At 46.1% G+C, this 23,423-nt stretch overlaps 2 protein-coding genes and 1 long non-coding RNA gene across 4 annotated transcripts; 1 reads left to right on the forward strand and 2 right to left on the reverse strand.

Moving 5' to 3' along the window:
- Positions 1-1,126: 1,126 nt before the first annotated feature.
- LOC121590332 lies at positions 1,127-22,316 on the reverse strand. 2 transcript variants are annotated; one of them, XR_006004406.1, is made up of 4 exons: positions 22,250-22,316; positions 21,673-22,068; positions 1,785-2,228; positions 1,127-1,578 (listed from the first exon to the last, which is right to left on the reverse strand). It is a non-coding gene; the product is annotated as an uncharacterized LOC121590332 (long non-coding RNA). The 2 variants fall into 2 exon arrangements; XR_006004405.1 differs by lacking the exons at positions 21,673-22,068; positions 22,250-22,316 and adding an exon at positions 7,967-8,327.
- LOC121590322 (solute carrier family 35 member B1 homolog) lies at positions 10,192-11,783 on the reverse strand. The gene is made up of 2 exons (XM_041909898.1): positions 11,330-11,783; positions 10,192-11,264 (listed from the first exon to the last, which is right to left on the reverse strand). The coding sequence occupies exons 1-2, from the start codon at positions 11,529-11,531 to the stop codon at positions 10,447-10,449; spliced, it is 1,020 nt and encodes a 339-aa protein (XP_041765832.1). The 5' UTR covers positions 11,532-11,783; the 3' UTR covers positions 10,192-10,446.
- Positions 16,641-21,654, forward strand: LOC121590324 (pancreas transcription factor 1 subunit alpha). Its single transcript, XM_041909900.1, has 3 exons — positions 16,641-17,727; positions 19,332-19,648; positions 21,345-21,654. The coding sequence occupies exons 1-3, from the start codon at positions 17,306-17,308 to the stop codon at positions 21,503-21,505; spliced, it is 900 nt and encodes a 299-aa protein (XP_041765834.1). The 5' UTR covers positions 16,641-17,305; the 3' UTR covers positions 21,506-21,654.
- Positions 22,317-23,423: the final 1,107 nt, after the last annotated feature.

Raw genomic sequence — 23,423 nt, forward strand, 5'->3', positions numbered from 1 at the left:
ATGTGTGTGGAATGTTTACCACCCCTGCTCATCGTTGACGCTTCGCCAGTGGTGCGTGTTTAGTTCATTGGGTTGATTTCTTCACTCGCGTAACGTGGTTCCAGTTGCGTATTTGACGCAACTGGGTTTGAACGTTAAATTTATTTCTGCTTCAGAGCGTTCAGATTTCTAATAACTGCAATTATTATGTTTGTACTTTTACAATAAGATGTTATTTAAAGAAACGTTAACAGCAATCATTTTGTGCATTATTCTTTAAGTTCAAAAAGACACAACGAACGAACGAACATGTTTTGAAATACATCCCATATCATAATAAAGTGTTTACTTTATACTTACGGATTTATCATCATCAAAGTCCCAGTCGGGTGAGCCCTGCCTAGGTGCGACCGTGGTTGTGATGATTGGTGGTGTGAGGGCCGACGCACCCGGCGAGTTTTGTGGTTCCTCCGGTATGACGGAGAATCGGCCGCGTTGCAAAAAGGGCGAGGTCGGTCCGTAGTTTCCTGTGCGATGGCAGGCAGTAGAGGTAGTAGTAACATTAGACAGTGTGTTGCTTTGCTGCAATCGTGTAATCTGCGTAACTGTTTTACGTACCAGTTTGGGGAATCAAACGGAACCGACCTACGGTGGTTTCTGGTGGGCCGGTCGATGGTGCCGACACACGGAACCGGCCGCGTCGCGTGGTCGCACCATCGTCGTAGCTACCGGTGGCTCCATCATCGCTTACATCTAGTCGAGAAATGAAGAAAAAAAAAATGCAATTTACAAAAATGCTTTGCATGAGACCTAATCCTATAATTTATATTTTTCTTCTTTTTTTATTTATCTTTATAGAGACTTTGAGCCAATTGGCCTCATTCGCTTTTTCTTCTTGCTCCCAATAGATCTGTTAACCTCATTCTAACTAGGTCATAAGTTTGGCAAGGTATTGTTGGAGAATTGTCAAACATAATTTGAAAAAGAACACTCATTGTCACAACCCATAACAAATAGGTCAACATTTTTACCAACATCTTAAGATGCATATCTTTATCTTACGTTCGATGTATGTGTCAATCGGTCAAATTCTGCGGTAAAGTTTGATAACCGATAGATAAAGGTTCTGTCTCACGTCAACGTACCTTCCTGGGACACCTTGCTGCTTGCTCGCCAACCGCTACCGGATGCCGTTTTGGAAGCTATGATGACTAACGCTGACTGATTACACGAAGCAAATCAAACCGAGGTGATAATGTCACCTCACCACACTTGTTATACGTTCTTGCCCTAAGCACCCGACACTAAACACCAACACAAATGCGGCGGTAAACACCTTAAAGCAAAGCACGGAAGCAAACTACTTTGAACTACCGATCAATCACTGATGTTCTTACTTATTTGTCGTTGTCGGAAGACCAATCGCCACTATAATGGTGCTCACTGTGTACACTTTGGAGCTGGGACAAACTTTCAGAATCATAATCTACTGTGGATCACTTTTGAGAGCTACTTTTCATAGCGTCCCCTTCCATTCACTTTAAAAACTTTTTCATTTACACAACATTAAAACACTTTAAAAGAACAATAAACAAATACCTGAAAATTGTTGGATAAAACACAAATTTTAGCTTTAATGAACACTACACTTTCACGTCACGGATCACTTTTCTTCGTTATTTTGAGAAACTGATCCCAGTGACGTTTCATCGGGGTCAAGAAACAGCTGTTTCCTCGCAAAAACAATTCGGCAGGACGCGAACGTGACGTTTACTAATTTGCTACCGATTCAACAAAGACCATACCGCACACGGAATATAAGAAACAAAATCTAAAAAAACTCAAGTTAGCAACTGGCCACAAATGTGACACATTTGCTATAAGGCTGTCGGAAATTCTTTTGCTCCTTTTCGTTTTTCGTGTTCGACAGTCAACGCGCGCGCCAATGAATTGAGTGGGAAAGGAAGTTGAACTGTTGCCAACAATTCCGACAACAGCACTTTTTCAAACGCAGCACACGGCTTCGCTCTTTACGATTCTCTTCACGATCACGTGCGCACGAGCTTGCGCTTGAACGATGCGTTATGGAGCGTTACGAAGCGTTACCGACGTACGACCGGAGCTAGTAGAGCGATGTTTGGTTGAGGTTTCTGACAGGACGTGGCCACGGTACGTTGATGGAAGTGTAGGAGCGAGCGGTGTGAGCAATCGGATCGGCTTTTCCCACGCAAGCTGCCACCAGGGACACTCTGTAATTGGAGCGGAAAAAAATGGATATCGGATGAGTACAGTCAGGTTCTTCACAGAACAGCCATGGGGGTTAGCTTGATGGAGGTTTGAAAATACACTACATGTGAATATTATGCGTATAGGGTTGCACATAGAGAAAGAAAAACAAAATCCAACATACAGTATATTCATAGGCAGTAGAATATTTGCGAAAAATGGAACATTTGCAATCGTACGGTACGGTACGGACAGACATTGAGCACACGGTCACAGGGACAGGATGTGAATGTTTAGCATCAATTTAATGACTGTCATCTGATCCATCTCTCGCCTGATGGGGGGGAAGGACGAAGACGAAATGTGCACAAAATGTTGCCAACTGGAATGATGCCGATTGAAAAATTGCCTCTCATGTATTTCGATGCTCCATTCCGGAGCATCATTTACGACTTTCATTTGTTTGATTGCAGAGGAATTGTACGAGGCATGGGGAGTCGAAATGGGGTTTGTTCATCTAAAACAATTAATAGCCAACGCAGCACGAGATATTTACATCCCTCCTCAGCTGGCTAACGTCCGAAGAGCTTCACCGTTTCATAGGTTGTCAATTCAATTAGCAAAAAACATGGACAACTTAGAAACAGCTCTTCAGAAAATAATCGTTAACCAGTCCAGAGCATGGGGCCCATAAAAGTGTCACCATAATTCGTTTGTCGCCACGTTCGCATTATTGTTTCTGCAGCCCGGGTTCTGTTCGGGTCACTGTTGTTCGTCCTGTAGCCCGTGTAGACAGAAAATTACCCTTTTCTCCCTGGGCTTCTTGGTTCCCTGCTGCAGTGTGTTCAGCCCCTCGCCCCACTCACTGTGCTTTGAAGCTCATCAAGACCAACACCTAAAACAAACAGTCAAAACACTAAACGTACTAGTAGCCCGCACGCCGCATATCGTCAACCGTTTCTATCCGCTTGCCAGTTGCTGCTGCTGTTGGAGCACCCTTATGTCAGCTTCTGGTCGGCCAATCTGGGTGCAGTCGTACAGCGGCGAAACGTAAATCGATATCCTGCGTCGTCGTCAAGACGCACGCGACCTAACGAAGTGTTGCCACGGCAGGCACGGGCTGTACACGGGACCGGGGCCGGTTTGTTAACACGCTCACCTGAGCCACCCTTTTCGGCGAACTGGGCGTTTTTCCTTTTTTTCTCTTTCTCTCTTATAGCCTCTTTTCGCAGTGCCGTGCTTTGAATGTGATGTGCTTTTGAGACCCCACAATAAGGGACACGTTGTTGCTGGGCACGTTTTACTCCTAACGACCAGAATGGGAGAGTACCATGTGACACGCAAATTGTGGTAAAAATCGGAACCATTCTGACGGTACAACCATGGTGCCATGTGAGCACGGGCTTCTTGCCGGTCGGTCGATGGTTAATTATTCACCATAAGAAGGGTTCGCTTTTTCAAATCGTTGAACGTTGAAACGGGTTATGTAAAATTCACCAGCATGTGTTGTGCCTTCGGAAATGGGCACTTTATGGGTCAGAATGGAGAAAATTTGCAAAAAATACTTGATAGCAAGAGATTTGCATAAGGAATGAAGTCAATCAACGCACAAGTAGCAAGAAGTTCTTGGGTTGTAGTACTGATTATTATAGTAAACTGTAATGCATGTTTCTGTTACAAATTCTTATCCATTCGACTGTTTGTTAACACAAGTTGAGTAACACCAGTAGATTCAGTGCTCTCTTGTAAAGACAACAGTAATTTAATCATCATTTTGTCCGTCCTCTCCCAGTCTACGTTAATCTCAAATATCTTTCAAAAAACCATTCCAAAATTACGAAAAATTAATAATTCTTTAGCTGTACTATATGTTCTAGTAATTCAAATTCAGTTTTCATCAACGCCTCTCTAGCAAGTGCAACGCCACCATTTGAAGTCATTAAAATGTATCAAATGAGCTTGAATTATGAAAATGGGCCTCCTAATTGACGTTGGCTTTCCTTTCCAACCCCTAACAATAAAGTACAGCCGGAGAATGCACAAAAGAAACGACCGGTCAAGTGCAATCTGCCGCGTTGCCCGCCTGATACTTCTTCCGTGAAGAGATAAGCTTCATTAGTGTTTAACTCTTCTTCCGACTGTAATCGGCACTAATGCCTTTGCAGATTTGTAGTGCACGGACAGAAAAAAAAGAACATAAACAAAGCGTCTACTTTTTTCACCCCTTTTTGTCAAGGACAACAACCTCGGCACGTGTCTGAAGCAGTTTACACGAAATTGCTATAATTATTTATCTTAACTCGTTGCTCTAAAAATAAACCCTATGTTTCTCTAACCCTACCTCTACCCGTTTCACTGCTTACTGGTTCGTGCAAAATACGCTGCTTGTGTTTACATTTCTTCGGAAGTTGATTTTAACGAACGTAAGAATGATTCTCCTTTCCCGGTCCGAAGCATTTGCCTGCAATTTGCCGGCGAGTGTAAACAGACACCGCGATTGGGTGAAAAGGCGTGAAATAACACACGCACAGACACACTCGTGCATTGCATCGACCAAATAACATCACCCAATTGTGATGGAAACAGACGATTTTACATCCTCACTCGCTCACTCTCTCTGCTCGTGTCGATCAATTTGCTGTGATGCGAACGCGTACGTCAAGGGTTCGGTTTGATGCTGGTTTCAATTGGTTTGCATGACAAATAGATGAATCCCGGGCCCGGGACAACACACCGCTCAATTGACAAGTTAGCTCGTGGGGATCGCTCACGCTGCTCTTTTGGCTGGTCACAATTTGTATGACCTTCAGCATGATAGCAGCCCGCCGAGTGTGGCCGGTTTAGAGTTCATCAAACCACTCCAGCTGATTGTGCTCTTGGCACTGGCGAACGGCTTCAAACACTTGCCGAATATATTGAGGTTTAGGATGAGATGCTGTCTACTCTCCTAAATATATATTTAAGTGATATTTCGAAATAAAATAACATCCGAAAGACAAGATATTCTATAATGAGGCATTCACAGTCAGTGGAAAGTTGGTAATTTTGAGGAAACAATGACGCACTCAGCAACGTTTCACAAACATACTCTTACAGTCAAAAACCAAACAAAACCAAGAGAGAAAACCACCAACGGTGCCAAAAGTGGAGCTTCCAGTGACCTTTAAAATTCAACGCTTCGAAGCACGAACTACTAACACCCAACAATTGGTCCCTCCCGAGCCGGCACAGTAACGTACGCGACATAAAAAGAGAACAGCAAAACCGATCGACTGCAAGCGTCATCGAGAAAATGCACAGTTGCAAGCATTTACTTACTTGGTGCTTGGGGCCTCTTTCCAGTGGCGCGTTTTTTTTTTTGCATTCCTAGGCCGATTGGCGCCAGCCTGTCAGCCAGCAAACGATGAGCAATAGCACAGTTGGCTCACGTGTGCCTGTGTGCCTGTGCGTGTTGCTCCCCATATCTGAGGGAATTGTTTGCATTTTTGTTTGCCATGCTGAGCCATCGGCCACAGGAAGACGGGTAGCGCAGCCGTCAGCATTAATTCGATTCGCCTCGCCAAGCACCGCAGAAGGCGCCGACCTCCCGTGCGTAGAGTAGCATGGAGCAGAATGAAGCCGCAAGCGACCAAGACGAAGGGGGGGAACCCCGACAACAATTAACTTAAATTTATTTTCCTTATTCTTCACGCCAGTGCGAATCCGACCACAGTGGAATGATTTTAATGTTAAACAAACGTCATGAAAAATTGCCATAAAAAATTCCGGTATAACTCAACTCCCTCCCTTCCGAGTCGGAAATCCGATACGACCAAGATTGCTAAACTCCCCCCTCACACCTTCTCGCCTGACTCATTCGAACGGACTTTCTTCACCAGACCGTGCAAATGAGCTCCGGTGCGGTAGGAAACAAAACACCAACACCCATCCAACAATATACCGAACCATATCGTCATGTGGCCGACATCCGGACCGGGAACTGCGCCGCTTGGCACGCCGAAAGTTAGACATTAAACGCGTTCAAGGACGCGTGTGTTTTAGCAGCATCGTTTTTCCACATCGTGGTGGCGCGCAAAGCGGATTGCGGGGCAGCGGTTTGCCACGATTGAAGTTCAAATCATAAAACAACAACACACTTTGCTCCACTTGAGAGATTCCATGCGTAGGAGAGTGGTGGGGTGTGAATAGTAAATAATATTTGCTCTTTTTTAACTGGCGAAGAGTTTCAAACGGATCGGAAGGGTCCAAACTACAACTCGATTATTGAAGCAAAAGCATTCGACTGAGACAGATGTCACCGATTGTAGAGATGAAAGTTGGAAGTGGTCAAATTAATTAGTAAAATTATCGCCTCCACGAGTTAACAAAACTTTTCAACAATAATTCACACTTTTCCAATTCCTTTCAATCTCGTTCGTTTTAATTAATTGAATGAGGAAAGCACTCAATAGTCCTCATGCCGCATAAATCGAACCCTTCTCAGAAGGCTCACGTGCGCGCTTTCGTGACGAGCGTTCTTCTAAGAAGGAAAAAAACACGACCACCTTAAGCCCAAGGTAAAACCATCGCGCTCTGCCCTTAATGCGTCACGATTGCACCTGAGCAGAGCGATGAGGCAGAGCAAAAAAAACCAAAAAAAAGGCAAACAACACGCTACTAACCCATCACCCAGTTTTCGGCTGCAGCTGTATTTGCGGACTTAATTATTTTCCACACCGCACGAAACTCGGTTCGGCACACCTCTGCCCACTTGGTCCGCTTGGTTTGCCACTTGTGCACACACACACACACACACACACACACACACACACACACACACACACACACACACACACACACACACACACACACACACATACAGTGTGAGTTGCACGTAAAATCATCCAACCCCAGCTTTGCATGCCTTTGCCTTTGTTTATGATCACCAGAGAGCTATTTTATTTTCGTACACAACCAAAACTCACCCAGGCCACCCACTTGCATCAGGACCCCTTCCACCCACCTACCCGCCGATTCGAATGCACTTTTTGCCAATGTGATGTGATGAAGTGAAAGCGGTTGGGATTAAAAGTGGCAAATTAGTGGTGAGAAAATCGAGTGCAAGTGGCAAATGGCAATGAGGCTGGGAGGGATTGTTTGTGTTTGTGTCCGTAAATATTGCTTCACTGCATCCTCTTGCTCGCTCTCTCTCTCTCTGACATCATTCCGTGTGGGGGGTCCGTTGCAAACGGGAATGCATTTTTGTTCGAGTGAGGGAAGTAACACAACGGATTCTCATTTTGGCAAGCAATGTAAAGCAAAACAAAAAACGATACAGCTTTTCAGCAGCACAAGATGACCGAGACGGAGTCGAGTTGTCTGGTGAAAACGGTGGAACATTCTAATGTCCCTCACCAAGAGCAGGTGTAAACGGCGGCACCACCAGGCACTGCACCAAAATACGACTGCAGCGTGGAAAATGTCTTCCCCCTTTTGCACCACCACCACCACACACACACACACACACACACAACAGCAACAATAACAAAAACAACAACCAGTGAGGTATGATGTTTTAAAGAAAATCGATCGGATTACATAAATCAGACACGTCAAGCAGGCCGGGGGCTGGGTTGCTGCGGAAACTGTACCCCACATACACACACACACGCGCGCGGGGCGGACTTCCAAAGGCTTTTCACAATGGGTATGACCGCGGTTTGCTTCCAAGCGATGATCAATTGCGACGGTGAAGGATGATTATTACGAACGAAACTTTTACCTTATTGCCTTTGCGCTCCTCCTTTCCACGCTTGGTTGTTGTGATTTTCCACCGCTCTTTTTCACCGGGAAATTCACCGACTTCCCGAACCGCAGCAAATTAATAGAAATCGATGCAAATCCACAACACAACACACACACACACACACCCGCACGTTGTAAAGATTATTAACCTTCGCCACACACGCTGGCGTGCCGCAAAACGCCTTCGCCAACACACCACCGCGGTTTTGCCGCAGTTTGGAGTCGTTTCTGAGGGCACCGACACCGTTAGGGACACGAAGCACGGAGGAACACTGTTTTTCGCGCTCGCAGCTACTGCGGCTGGTGCACAGAATCCTTTTGCTTCCCTTTTTTTTTGACAGCTCACCAACAACACAGACCAGCAGCTCACCAATACCAAGCCAGGGCGGCAGGAGGTTTCGATTTCGCCGCATTCACACACGTGTGTGTACGTATTTTGGGCACACCGCAAAAACACCACCACTTGCCCCGTTGTAGAGAGCCGTGGCCACTTTTCGCTTTCTTGTGTCGGCGGGAGTGTGAAAAGAAAAACACGCACACACACACACCTATGTGTAAAGCCTCATTTGAAGCGATGAAACGCGGATTTCACTCCCGTGTACGGGTGGTTTTCTTTTTATAGGATTTCATTTTCACACATTTTCGCACATCCGTTCACATACAGCAGCCAGATTGCTCTATCGGTCGCGGCATTTGCTGCTCCATCAAGCTTGCTTGGGGCTGAGATGAAGCATCCCTCACGGCTTCAGCGAAAAGTAGGCTGCTGCGATACAAACACGATTACGACATCTCGATACTTACTAGCACAGCACCGCGGGGAAGAGGAAAACCGAGCAAACCGTCACTTGGGGCAGCCGCGCTGCTTCGTTTCCTGTGCACCGCGCACCTGAAGTTGCCAAAAACACTGATGCGGGCGGTACGGCGATACCCCGGAAGAAGAAGCCGATGCTTCACTGCTTAAAATAAAATCACCCGGACTGAAAACTCGGCCAGAACACTGACTGCGGCACGCGATGATGGGCGAACGTGAGAGCCAGGCTGCGTGTTGCCAAGTAGACGGCACGAACCGATTTAACCTCTCGCGCTCGGCTGACCGACTGGAAAGGACAGTGTGGCAAACGCTCTGCGGGGGGCAGACTGGTGTTCGGGAGGGCCAGGGGGGAGGGCAGGCAGGGAAGAGAAGACACAAATGTGCCAAAGCCACCCCGCGTGACGCACAGCCAAAACGCGTAACGCGAGAATCACCACCGCACGCAGGCAGCGGAATGGAACAGTGGCGGACGGACGGCCAACAGACACACACACACACAAGTGGCGGCAAACACTATTTTCAATTTAGTAGGACACGAGCAACGCTTGACATTTTTTACACCATTCTACGGCTCTTTCGCTCATTTGCTTTTTATCTTGCTCTCTCTCTCTCTCTCTCTCTCTTCTTCTTCTTCTCAGTAACACACACTTACACACAAACTAACAGCGTAGCACTGATTGCGTGTGATTTGGTAAGGGATTTCAAGCGGACGCCTGGTGTTTCATTGACGCAGGGTACGCTAACGCGTTGAACGGTTTATCAGCCCGCCGAAAACCGCCCTTTATCGGTCTTTTGCGTACCTCGGTGCACTGGCTGGTATCGAGCAAGACTGCTTATCACGTCACGGAATAACGGTACCGATACCGATTACGCCCTCCTCCTCGAACGAACGAAAAGAAGTTCCTACTTTTCGCCTCCTGGTGCGGAATTTCAAATGTGTGATGTCAGCTGTCACAACATTGCACACTAACTGCTTTGCCGCACACACCCACAAACGGGCAACGGCAAAAAGGGACCAATGTTTGTGTGACTATGGTAACGCAATGCGCATACTCCGTTCGCGGCGCCCAAATAGTCTTTTTTGGGGCGGCCTTTTTGAGAAGCGTCAATTGAAATGGACGCTTGACAGCCACTGGAAAACCGTTAATTGTGTTCTAGATTTGCTTTTTTTTGCTGCCTCTCATCTCATCTGCACATTTCATTCCACGGTAGTGTTTAATTTACACACTCGCCCAGCATAATTAACACATGTTTTGGAGCTCATTAACTGTCGCACCTGTAAAACGGGTTTCAATTTGCACGTGCAGGGTGCTAAATCGATCGTCCGTGCGGAATGTGATAGCTTCGTGTACAACCAAAAATTAACAGCTTATCCCCGATTATCTTCCGTATAAATGTGTGACTTTTTTGTTTATTATGTTCTATGTTTTTTTTCCTTGCTTAACTACACTATTCAAGGACACAGGTAATAACGTTTACAGCGGGGATAGCAGGTAGAATCTTTTCTTGTTTCGGAAGAAGCCTTCTGTCACGGTGTGTGCGTATCGTTTGGATTTCATCTTATCTTTACGGTGCTTGAGCACCATGATGGAATTACACGTAAGTTAAATGCTTGCAGCATAAATCATTCCACGCGGAGGAGCAATTCAGCGTTTCGCTTCCAGCAGCTCACCTTCGCTCTTATCCTTTTGCTTTTGCAGCTTCTCCTTCGCTGGGGCTGGCTTTCGCCCGAAAAACATGTCCGCAAACAGACCACAAAACACCAGCACGGCGCCAACCCACTGCCGGCCGGACAGTGCATTGCCGAAGAACAGCACCGAGAACAGGACGGTGAAGAATTTGCGCGTCGTGGTCACCACCGAACAGGCGAGCGCACCGAACGAGGACACCATCATGAAGATGAACAACTGGCCCAGCGCCCCGGTCAGGGCCAGCAGTGTCAGGTGCGTGAAAAGCTCCGGATGCCGGAGAGCGAACAGAACGAACGCTTTGCCTTCGCCTGTCACCAGCAGACCGACGGACACGATCATCGCGCTCCAGCCGTTCATCGCCAGCATCATGTGCTGGGCGGAGGGTGCACTGTGGGCCCGCATGCGCTCCTGAATCGCACCCGTCAGCCCGTCCATCGAAAGGCTCATGATCAGTAGCAGCTGGCCGATGGTTTCGTGCTCGAGTACGGCGCCGGCAGATGCTTTGCTGTCCTTAAACATGAACAGTATCACGCCCACCACGATCAGCAGCACGAACAGATATTTCTGCATCGGATAGCTCTTCCGTCCAACCAGCACGCCAAGCAACATTACGGGAATCGGTTTTGCCGCCTTCGCCACCACCTGCATCGGGTAGGCGACCCAGCGCAGAGCCATGTTCGAGCTAATCATGGCCAGCAGGTACGTGAGGGCACTGCTAGCATAGTACGCCTTCGGCGTGCCGTCTTCCGGTTGGGGTGTGATCGTGAGAAGTGCTGCAAGAAGGACAATTACATTGATTATGGGCCTCTTCCCATCGTGCTTCCAACTGTATACGAACCTTTTGCGAAAACCCAATTGCACACACACTGGACGCCCACCAGGGCCAGCATGTACGTAAACCGTTCGCCGCGCGAACCATCGTCCTGCAGCTCGTCGCCGTACCGGCCGCGTGTAATCTTTTCCTGCAGTATCGCAAAGTAAAAGTAGCACACGAAGATGCCCACGGCAGAGATTACCAGCGTTTGCTTGTTGTTCGTCATCGTGCCTGCCGCGTACTGATCGTGTCGGAGAGCAGAGATAACGCGCAGAAGGGGTTGGAATTTTAGCTTATACTAAACACTAGCAGGTCCAATTACAACGCATGGCACGTCCCACATAGGCTAGAGATGCTTCGCAAAAGGTACGAGCCTTCGCTCAGCGCGAATTAGATCCACGAAAGAACACGTAAACCTTTTTTTATGCCGATTCAGCTGTTGACATTAGCTCCAACGTATACAAAACAAAACGCGCACTGACAGTCAGTGTGGCCAGATTATTTTGGTGGTTTTCGGTAGGCGCATCAAAATTTTATCGATAGTTTTCGGTAGGGTTTGAAGTGTTGAGCAGGGGAGGCGGGGGACATTAGCTAATCTGCCCAACGAAAGTTCAGTAGCACGAGAAAATACATCCTTTATCTATTTAAAGGAGATAGTTTAGATTTGGTTCATAGCAGTCTCATGAGGCCTTTCTGAAGTGTCGATCTGAAAATTGTACTAAAGATTGTAAGTTAGTAAGGATCTTTATACGCGTTTGAACGCGCCTACGGAAACGCGCGTCGTGTATTTGCGGGCTTACATTATCCGTCAAATCCCGTATAAAATTTTACCAGCGCGTCCTATATCATCGCATCTCATAAAGTACAGACACGGGCCTTTGTTGCCTCTGTTGAACTTCTGGTTCTGGTTGCTAGTGATTTCCACATGGAGTTCGATACATTAAGTGATTTGGGAAATGGTTATATGACTTTTTGGTCAGTATTACGGAAAAATCTGTGATTTTTGGTAGAAAAATAGAAAAATCGGTTGTTTAGGGGGCTCATCTGTGAGTCGGTATGCATATCAAAAAACGGTAGGAATACAGATAAATCGGCATTTCTGGTCACTCTGACGGAGGCTCATGGTAGCGCTAGTGATGGGCTTTCGATTGCGGAACACACAATCCGATCCACTTCAACCGTGGCTGCCAAACAGCTTGTGGTTATAAAATCCGTTAATTCAAACAAGCAGTTTGCAGTTCAATTATTTTCATTTGTTGCTCATCAAAACGAACGATTTTAGGACTATATGTTTGAATGTTGTTTGATAATTACATTGAAAGAGATTTCAACGGATACGTTTTATCATGGAATATGTCTCTTCCTGCTCATTTATGCCCTTACAAATGTTCAGATTCAGAACTCAGTCGCAACACACCTGTTAGGAAGAGTAATGAAATTTGTTTATTTTTTTATGACACTTGACATGACCCACGCATAATTATATGTTATGCCACTATTATTATTAAAGGCCTTATGCTAACCACCATCCTCAAGCAATCTCTCGCTAAACAATGCACCTTTCACATTTTCCAACCATTACCGTGCAGTTTCCTTACATCCCTCTAGCCGCGTATGCACATCACAACAGCTACTGATAAGATCCAACGGCAGAAAAGCAAACGAATCATTCATGCGGCACTATCATCGCAACAATATCACTCTTCCACACCCGGTGTTGGTAGCCCATTGTGCAAGCGGGGTATGTAAGCCTTCGAGCACGCAAACCTCCTTCCCTGACCGCGGTCAGCCCTCCAACGGGCAACGAACCGTTTCCGTTCCGGCGTAAAATTAAGTTATTATTGTTTTCCGATGCGCTCGGTTTAATGATGTGCGCATTGGGACATCACTGCCTGCATTCGGGATGTGAAGAAGGACAAACACAGCATACAGGAAAAAAAAACGGAGCACAATCGAACCCTGCACGCCCGCCCAGAGGGTTTGTGCGCAAACACGCAAGAAGGGTCGCGCGAGAGCGTAATGAAAAGCGTAAGCGACGAAACCATGAGCATCGGGGGAAAAAGGATCTCCCTCGCGCCCGTCGGGTGTAGCGATAATTATCAGGCGATTAGTTGTTTATTCAGTTGTAAAAATTGTTTCCCTATCCACTGTCCTCCCCACCCTTCACCGAGTATATCCCATGCGACCAGATTTTGATCGGAAACCACGCACCGTTTCCCGTGTGTATTGATTTTGATAGCTATCTCACTTGCGGGAAAGCACTCGAGTGTGCTTTTCCCCATTGTATGTGGTTAGGAGGAATGCAAAAATACGAAAAACGTATGCTGCAAGCTGTGTGTGTGTGATGCACTCAAGCCCCCAAGGGACAGGGATGATGAAGCAAAAGTGAAGTGTTTATTATTTACTCTCTTCTTCATAAACCCCTCGGCGATGTTTTTTTCCGACCGTTCTCTTCTCTTCAGGTGTTTCTTCTTTTTATTTCGGGTCGAACTGATCGAACACATTTTCGGGGGCGAAACTGATCGTCACCACCCTCCACCAGTGTCGCAGTGAGGTTGTTTGTTGCGCTTCGTCGCATCGGCCATGGAAGGGTGGGGTGGATGGGTGAGTGATAGTATGATATATTATCATCATTCGGTATGCAACGATGGCTACCGCACCACCCACACTCACTCCCTTCGGGCAGGATCGGTTTGGTGTAATAAATGGTTCGACATATGTTGCATGCAATCGATTTTCCCACGGAAACCAACCGAACCGACGTTCCGAGGTTGCTCGGTCGGTATGACGGAAACTGTTTGGATTTTCTGTACCTGAATCTGTTGAAAGAACTGTATTGATCGCCCTTGCTTACACTTGAATTGAATACGTGGCTGTATTTCTTCCCATTTTGTTGCTACATTTTGCGATATTTTTTAGGATATTTGAAAAGATAGCTCAAATATCCAAGAAGATGAATACATAAAATAGGCATATTTGTCTTTAATATATTATTTACATTTTTCTATTCAATACAAAACTTCAACTTCGAGATTCCATCCATTTATTAGGAACATTTCCCCCTACAAAAACCTGAAACAAATCATGATAAACACGCACCTACCGGAACACATGCAAACACCTTCACCTTCGCGTGCTGCTGGTGGTAACTGTTTCCAGTCGTAAAACGCTTCATTACGGTGCCCCCCCCTCCTCCGGGAACTTTGACATCGATTATCGATACCTTGCCACTTGACCCTCGCCCTCGCGGAGGGAAATTAACGCAACACGATCCTACGCGAAACAATAGAACACATGTTCACGCACCGTATTCACCTGAAAATGAGGCCAAATCGAGCCTTACAGCCGAAAGAGGGAGTACCATTTGAATGTTTAATAACTAACCAACTCCTTCCGGTCAGTGGCAGCGAGGAGGGGATGCGTGGTCCTACTACTGATAACCCTTACACGTACCCCCGGGGCTAAAGGCCGCTATGGGTTGAATCCCGGAAATGGCGTTATGACTATCATTATGACAATCGGCCCGGTCTGTATTTATGGTGAAACAATGGAAAAATTACATTCATTTCGATTGTGTAAAAACGGTGCCCGAAAATGGATACACCAGATGGCATTTGAGGTTTGCAGGTTTGTGGAAGTGTGTTCTTAAAAAAAAAGTGTAATATACCGATAATATGGAAAGGACCTCATCATTTAAATAACTTTCCATGTTGCGAGAAGACTTGAAACGAAAAGGGGTAGCCACACCATACCTCTTATCTATCGGGCAGGTGGCTGGCGCACCCTTTGAAATGGCTCAATTCTCTTACGGATAGGGTAAATGCATTTCCCCATATGGGTGTGTGTGTGATGAACACCTTGCAAACGTGTTCATATGCTAACGACCGGAAATGGTCTCCAACGTGCAGGAAACGAAACATCCCCTTTGCAGTGTCATCCTTTTGATTCTGCTCCTCTGCCCCATCGCGTTACCAACGCGTTACCATAGCAACGTGTATACATTTCCCAGGAAAGCACGGTGTGTGTGTGTGTGTGCGTATGTGTCTTTCGTACTACATTCCTTCATACACGCTCCGCCCAACTAGTACTCAATTGGGTGGTGGGGTGGGTATGGTGAAACAAACCTCCCGCTGGAAAAACCAATTTGCACCCGCAAGCGCACTTTAGAAGGACATTTTCAACCACCACTAGGACATTCCCCTTTGTAGGCAGAGGAAACAGGGGCAAAGAATGTTGAATGCTGAACGGAAGTGCCGCGCACCGTTTTTGCCACCCGAAGCTCAGCAGCTGTGTTTGTCTACGTGCTGCACGGGTGTGATTTTCGTAGGGGTGCGTAGGATGAGCTACAAATTGATGTAAAAAGAGCAGCACGACGTGGGCCACATTCTTTCGAGGGAGGAGGAAGAGAGGGAATTATTGTGGGATGTAGCCCACAAAAATGTGCCCCCTGTGTGAAGTGGCCGGTGTGAAACCGCAAATATTTCACTAAGAAATGTTTGGATTTTGGAATGGAGAGAAGCTTCGTGAAAGTAGGGAAAATATAATAATAAATTATCATTAGGAATAGAAGCTTCTATAAAACCGGACGAAGATTGATTCCATATTCCGGATCTTACACTTGTAGTATAAATAAGCGTTTATGAATGTGCAACATATAAAAGGTATAGATATAGGTATAGGACAATGACAAGTGAGCAAGAAAGTAAGAATCAAATCAACCGATGTGAATGTATAATGAATAACTCATGCATGAAATGAGTAATCTCATGAAAAAAGTATCATCAACGATTACATTAACAGTAAAATTTAATAAAAAATTAATAGCAATTACTAAATTAGTCATGTATAGCAATAAAATAAACGAAGCAAATGAAATAGATGAAAATAAAAATTTAAACCCATTTTTGGCTTAACTTACTGTCATAGAAATACATTATCATATCATTTTATTTTATTGAATTGAATATCAGTTAAGCACCTGTACCTATAGAAGCAACAAATTGATTAAAAAAAAGAGATTTACGTTCCATTGCGGCAATGCATCTTGCCGCAGTACTCGCTCGCGTAAGGACCTCCAGTGCGCATGGAGCGATGCAGCGGCAGCGCGTTCGCCATCAACCAATCAGACGCAAACGGGCGTGGTTTAAGCGAGATTTCCCGAGCAACGCATCGGCAACGCTTTTCTCCCATTCCTACCACAGCAGTACGCAGACACACACACACACACACACACTCACAAACACACACACACAGCGTGAATGTAAATACCCCTATTTGTTTTCTTTTCATCTTTTCATGGCCTGCCCTGTTTCGTTTTTCACCCTTCGATAAAGGTCCTAGCCATTGCCAAACCTGCCCGGGTATAAGCCGTGGTACGGTTAGTCCTTTGTCGACTCTCCTGGGGTTATCATCGGGCTTTTGGGCCACCGGGACGAACGGTTTTCAAGCGCTGGAAGCTCACTTCCGGTACCGCGTGTTGGAGGCGTGTGGTTCCCTTTACACCTTCTACACCGTTTCCCCATCGACAAGTGGCCGGCACGTGCTGTGGCCGCGTGCAGCGTGATTGTGCGAGTTAAGTGAAAGATCAACCCGAAACCAAAAGGAAGTGATTTGTATGCAAACAGGCGTCCATTGTTGCGCCAATTAGGCTCACTATTAGCCTGCAAACTAGCCAACTGTGTTTACCAAATGGCCACGTGGCCACGGTGGGAACTGTGGGTGTTGCTGCGGCAAAGTGAGCGCCAGCCAAGAGGTGGTTGTTGTGTGTGAACAGCAGTAAAGTGTGTTTAATCGCATAATTTAACCAGCGTGTAAACGAGGCGCGTTAAGTGTCCCCCTGGGAAGGATTGTGTTATGATTAAAAGGGGAATCGGAAGCATGGGAAGGGTAATGCCACATTCCAGAATGTAAAAGCGCAGCATATGTGTGTTAGAGCTTAAGCCAAAGAAAGCAAAACGACGAATCTAGTCACGTCAATCTAGTCTTAGAATAAGCCCCACCATGTTCTCGATGGATACGTTCGACTTTGAGGCGGTGATGAGCCGCCATCTGTTCGAAGGGCCGTCGGTACATCAGCACCAAAGTCAGCAGCCGTTGCACCATCTGCAGCAACACTCCTGCCAGCAGCAGCAACAGCAGCAGCAACAGCAGCAACACCTTCATCATCACCATCACCAGCAGCAGCAGCATCATCTGGACAGTGATCAGCAGTTGAGCAGTCATCATCGGCATCAGCACGATTACCATTCGGACACACAGTCGCACGACCACCATCAGCAGCATCATCTGCATCAGGCCAACAACGTCGACTCGACCACGTCCAACAGTTCGGACTTCTTCCTGGCCGACGATGAGAACACCACGGACAGTGAATCGTACTGTGGGTTCAACAGCGATCAGGAGAATAACGATTCCATGAAAGAGTAAGTGACGTTAGTTGCTTTAATTATGAGTTACTTCAAAATGAGTTTCTCGAGATGTTGGTAATAATATAGTGCATTATTTTGATGCTATCAAATATTCATTAGGACATATTTCAATTTTTAAACGAAAATCGCTCCGGATCTTTAAAATAAGTAATCAAGCTATCGATATACGATAAAGTTTTCAGAGCTTCAGAACTATTTCTAAATTACTGCATATTTTTAAATAACTTCACTGTTCTTATTCTTATTTCTATCTGTATAACTTCTTCTTCTATTTGGCGTAACGTCCTACGCGGACATGCCGGCTTATACACAGGCTTTCGAGACTTAATTTATTACCACGTAGCCAGATAGTCAATCCTTGCTACGGGGGGGTCGGTCCATTCTGGGCTTGAGCCCATGACGGACATGTTATTGAGTCGTTTGAGTTGACGACTGTACCACGGGACCGCCCCGCTATCTGTACAAACAACAACTATTATCGGTATAGGCCAGTCTATGGCACTTTTTGGAAGTTTTGACCATCTGTAAAACAAAGGACCCTAGCCCGTCGGACCTAAGAATCAGGTTCATTACAGAATCTAAGAGCAGCTTAAATTATTTAAAGTTCTAACCCAGGGAGGTTATCTTGTGTCGTCTATATTAGGTCGAATTCTTCTTTCCAACCTAATCCACTCCATACGCGCAAGCGAAGGAAAACTGATCCATCTTACAGGGTTTTTTCCGAGTCAATATCCAATGTCTACCACATTTTTCATTGCTCGCGAGATGTTTTTCAACAGCTGTCAAATGTTGTATTTGCATCACAATAATGTTTCAATTCTTCTACATGATTTTCAACACGTCTCAACCTGGATTGTGCAGTTTGACAGTTCTTTGTGATGTGTTGAAAATCATGTGCAATAACCATTTGACCATTTGCTGTTGAAAAACATCTTGAAGGAGGTGAATAATTATGTGCACAATTGGAAATAACTTGTAAAATTCTGCACTAATCGAAATTGTTCTCCAAATTATAGCCGCAACTCGATGCGTTTGCTATAGAAGGTCAAACAGACGAATAGGTCGTACACTGCACGAACACGTCCTTTGAACTAGCTTTATAAGCATGAAATCCAGTTCACAGTTAGAACTTTGGAAACGAACTGAAATATGAAATATGGATTAGCTTGAAACACATTGTTAATAGCCCCATCTCCATCTAAAGAATGAAAATTAATTGGTCTATTATTATCACCTATAATATTATTGGTCTATATGATAAACATACTTGCACATCGGTCTTCTTACATCGATAGCGATCTAACACCTGGCCAACATCTCCTTTTTTTTGGAGTATTCAACAATCAAATCTAGGAAAAAATGTTAAAGAAACCTTAGTGTACATTTTTGTTTAAGTGTACTCCAAACAAAATCACTTGCGTAGCCTTGCATCTGGATCCATTTTAACTAGTATCGTATAAAATACGTAAACATATAAAAATCGCCCTAGTCACGATTAATACCAACCATTACATTTCGTTACACAAACTAAAACGTTTAAAAAACCCGTCAATAAATTACGCCTAACATTGCCTTCCTTCCTTACTCCCTTCCCGCAGAATGTACGGCAACCGTACGTCCAAGTACCGACGGCCCAAGTGTGCCTCGCAGCAGGCCCAACAGCGCCAGGCGGCGAACCTACGCGAACGGCGCCGCATGCAAAGCATCAACGAAGCCTTCGAAGGGCTGCGGACCCACATACCCACCCTGCCGTACGAGAAGCGGCTCAGCAAGGTGGACACCCTGAAGCTGGCCATCAGCTACATCTCCTTTCTCGGCGAGATGCTGCGCAAGGACAAGAACGGCAACGAGGCCGGATCGAACGGTATCAAACGGGTGCCGGTAAAGGAACCGCCCAAGAAATTCATCGTCCGTGGTGAGTTCCGTTTGCGAGGGAAACCCCCTCAGTGCACTACATTTGATCATCCTCGCAAGCACACCGATCAGTCTCCGCTAGCCAACTGCTAGCCAACAGCAGAGGTTAGTCCAGAGGTTAGGGCTCCGGCTCCGGCGGCTGTGTTTTGGTAGAGCTCAAATGTTCCGTAGCGAATGGACCCTTTCCCCGTCGATCATCGGTGTGGCCGGACCATCGCTTGGGGGACCGTCCGTTTGGTTCGATTGCGTTCGTATTGAACGTGGCTGTACCACGGGAGGGTACCAGAGGGATCGCTAATGTACCGGAAACCGTAACTGATGCAGTTATTGTGTCACGGTGTTTCTACACGGGCCCAGGCCACGGGGCTGCTAGCATATGCGCCTTTACGGGAATGGTGTGACAGAGCGTACAGTACGAAATGGTGAATGCATTTTTGCGTTTGCCCGTTATTCGGTTGCCGGTTGAAAATTGATGATACGACGCTGGCGGGTATAAAAGGGAGTTTTTGCGCCTCATCTAGCAGCTGTAGTGGAAGAAGCAACAAAGGGTTTGATTGGCAGCGATCAGTGTGATCTGTAATGCTGTACGTGTTCGGAAAAGGGAAATGAAATGGATTGGAAAAGGTTTGCATACCGAAAATATGACATTATAACTATAAAGCCCGTGTCAGTTGATTTGGGAAATCGCCAGAATACACACAATTTGTCTTACAAAATGCAGTTTTAGTTTGTATTTCAATTTGTAAAATGTTTCCATCTATTTTATATGTAACGAATTGCTCTAAAATGCCTTTAAATGTGCTTTAATGTTACACCACCAAGCAAAACGGACAACTCACAGCAGCCTTGCAGCACAAAACATGGCGCCCGTACGCGAACGCAAAAGACAGGCCAGCTATCCTAATACGCACACACACACACACAGCTCTATTAATGCCCGACAAATCCGCTCCACTTGATGGAACTTTTTGGACCACCTGCACGCTAAGCGGCAAATTCTCACGCCCATCCCCGCGTGCGTTCGTGGCGCCCGGCAAACAGGACCATTGGTTGCGTGCCGAGTTGGTGCGCATTTGCGCAAACTCCTACCGCGGCGGCTCGCTTGCGGGGTTGGAGCTACACGCAAAACAACCACCATCTTTCTGCTTTCCATCAGCCTACTATGACGATGATGAAGAGGATGATGATGAGCATGAGATGATGGGCAAAGGAAAGCAAAGGCCCTCGCTGCCGTACGGTAAAGATCCCTGGGAAATGCGAGCACATGCCCGTGTGCTTCTCCGTGTGGCGGACAATTTGTTATCTTGCATCCCGCGCAAAACTTGTGCTGTGCCGTGTTTGTAGCCCGAAAACAAAACAAAGGGAAGACACAGCCATTTAAAAGGGAGCACTTAAGAGCTGGGGGATTTGTAAACAAACTGCAGCCCTGTCGGCTCACTGTCACTGTTGTGTTGAGAGTGTTTGGCTACCAAAAACAAGGAGGAGGTAAGGGAGGGAACACAGAGTGTCCTTAAATGTGATCCACCCTCAACCCCGGAACGAATCGCACCATCGCGCACGCTTTCGCAGAGAGGGTCCCATCCCTTTGGTCGCTTTGGGAAGAGTCTTCCACAATGCGCCGTGCGGGAATGGGTAGCAAAACACAATCGAAACAATGCGCTAATGGTGGTTCTTTCTCTTCCCCCTTTTTTTCGCAGGTGGTAGCGGCCAGACACACTCCCTTTCCTGGCACCGGAAGGGCGATCGGAACGCGAACGGGCGCTACTTTGCACGCATTTGGCGCCCGGAGGATCCGCGCAGCAATCATCGCAATATCGCGGCCGGTCCGTCTGCGTACGCGACGAACGGAATCTGCTAGAGGTGGCCACCGTGTCCCCAGTCCAGTCGGAACGACATCTTCAAACGTATATGTGCAACCAAAAACAATCTAGTCTTTGACACTGTCTCTCTCTCTGTCACTCTCTTCGGTGTTAATGTTACCGGAAATGGGATTGTAAATAAACGTATCCTTATTATATTATTTACCTTAAATTCTTCCATCTCTTTGGACAGTTTTTCAAGCGATGTTTCGTTGTGAAAGTGAAAGAAACGTTGCAGCAGTGTATCGAGTAAATTGCTAATGTAACTGATTAATATATAATCAAAAAAGCAAACAGGAACCCTTTCCTGTTCCATTCCAACGGCCCTCATCCCCGTTTCACACCGTTTCATTCGCACACACACACACACTTAAGGACCGGTAAATCCTTTACCCGGCTGCGAACATCACAAACCCATCGGTCGGTCGTCAACTCCAGCGGTGTTACCGGCGTTACCCGAATCGATTTTAAAACAGTCAAATTTTAGCGCTTCATTAAAACGTTGTTCTTTTTCCTTTCCCCCGATCGAACTGGCTCCTGATTCGCCGAACTGCCGCCAGACCTGGAAAAGGGTGCAAAGTTTGTTGTTTTAATGCACTCATCTTGCATAGCACGGGGGTTTTTGCTATGCTGTCTCCTAAATAACTTTGTTTACTTTTGTGTGTGTGCATTTCAGCGTCGCAGGGTTTTTTTTCAGGAGTTTTGTTTGTTGCTGTTAATATTTTTCCCATTGCAAGACTCACCTAGTGTCGGTCCCTCCTGGCGGGTACACGAGCGTACACGTCCGCTTGCACCTGAGTAAACAAAGCTCAAAGACTGAGTGATAGTTTTGTTTCGATCAAAGCAGGCGGCGGTGATTTGTTAGCGATAGATTTGTTGTGCTTTTGCTGCTTCCGGTTCATGTAGGCAGGCTGTGCAGGCTAACGGAAAGGCACCATGTGATTGGATTCAAATTTCTTTCGTTATTTCGAACTGTTGTAGAAAGATCTTTGAGTTATTTTTTTATTCTTTATAAAAATCTGTTTTAATACTTTCTATAAGAATACAATTGAAAGTTTCCAGTTAATTCAAATCATTTTCTCAACTCATTCCACCAATACGGGCATACGAGCCGTTTTCTTTTCAATTACACTGAGCACCGGATTAACGCTGACACTTGATGAGGTTTAAAAATCAAAGCGCAAAACCGACCCGAAAAATCGCTTTCAAGCGGATTTTTTTTCAAAGCGCTGACGGTTAAACAACGCAGCAAAAAAAAGGACTAAAATTGCACAAAGATAACACGCATCACGGTAAAAGGGGGTCGGTTGGGCTCACATTTTTAAAAAAAATAATCACGATGCAATAGATCCTATAAACAACGCAACAGCGCCGTGAGCCCTTGCAGCAAAAGCGAGATGCGATGCGTTGGCAGATAAATGACGGGGTCGCTGAATGTAACCACGAACCCCGGCAGGAGCCGTATCCTAGGGAGTGTGTGTTGATCGTCATCGCGCCTCGTCCTCGTCGTCGACACGCTGGATCAACACAGTTGCACCACCGGAACCCCCCTCCCCGTTTCCCAGTTGCCCCGTGGAACTTAATTGCATTTGAATCGAAGGGTGCTAAAATCCTCTCGGGGCGTATTAACTGTGGCGGTCCTGTGGTGGTCTAAAAAATGGAAAAATAGGGTAACGGGGTTTAAGGGACTGTGTGCGTTTGGGTGTGCATTTGGAGTAGTGTAAATTTTAATAAAACCACCAATTGAGATTAATATCACCACTTCAGGGGAGGAAAGGTTGATCTGGTTTTTTTTTGCTTCTGCCGTTGTGTGTCATTCAACCTTACAATCATAGAAGAGTTCATAGAAGAGGTTTTGCCTCATCGCGATAAATTAAATCCATTGCTTTTGTTGTGACGTTTGATTATGTTCGTCTG

The sequence above is a fragment of the Anopheles merus genome, chromosome 2R (genome assembly GCF_017562075.2).
Source record: "Anopheles merus strain MAF chromosome 2R, AmerM5.1, whole genome shotgun sequence".
Taxonomy (NCBI): Eukaryota; Metazoa; Arthropoda; class Insecta; order Diptera; family Culicidae; genus Anopheles; species Anopheles merus.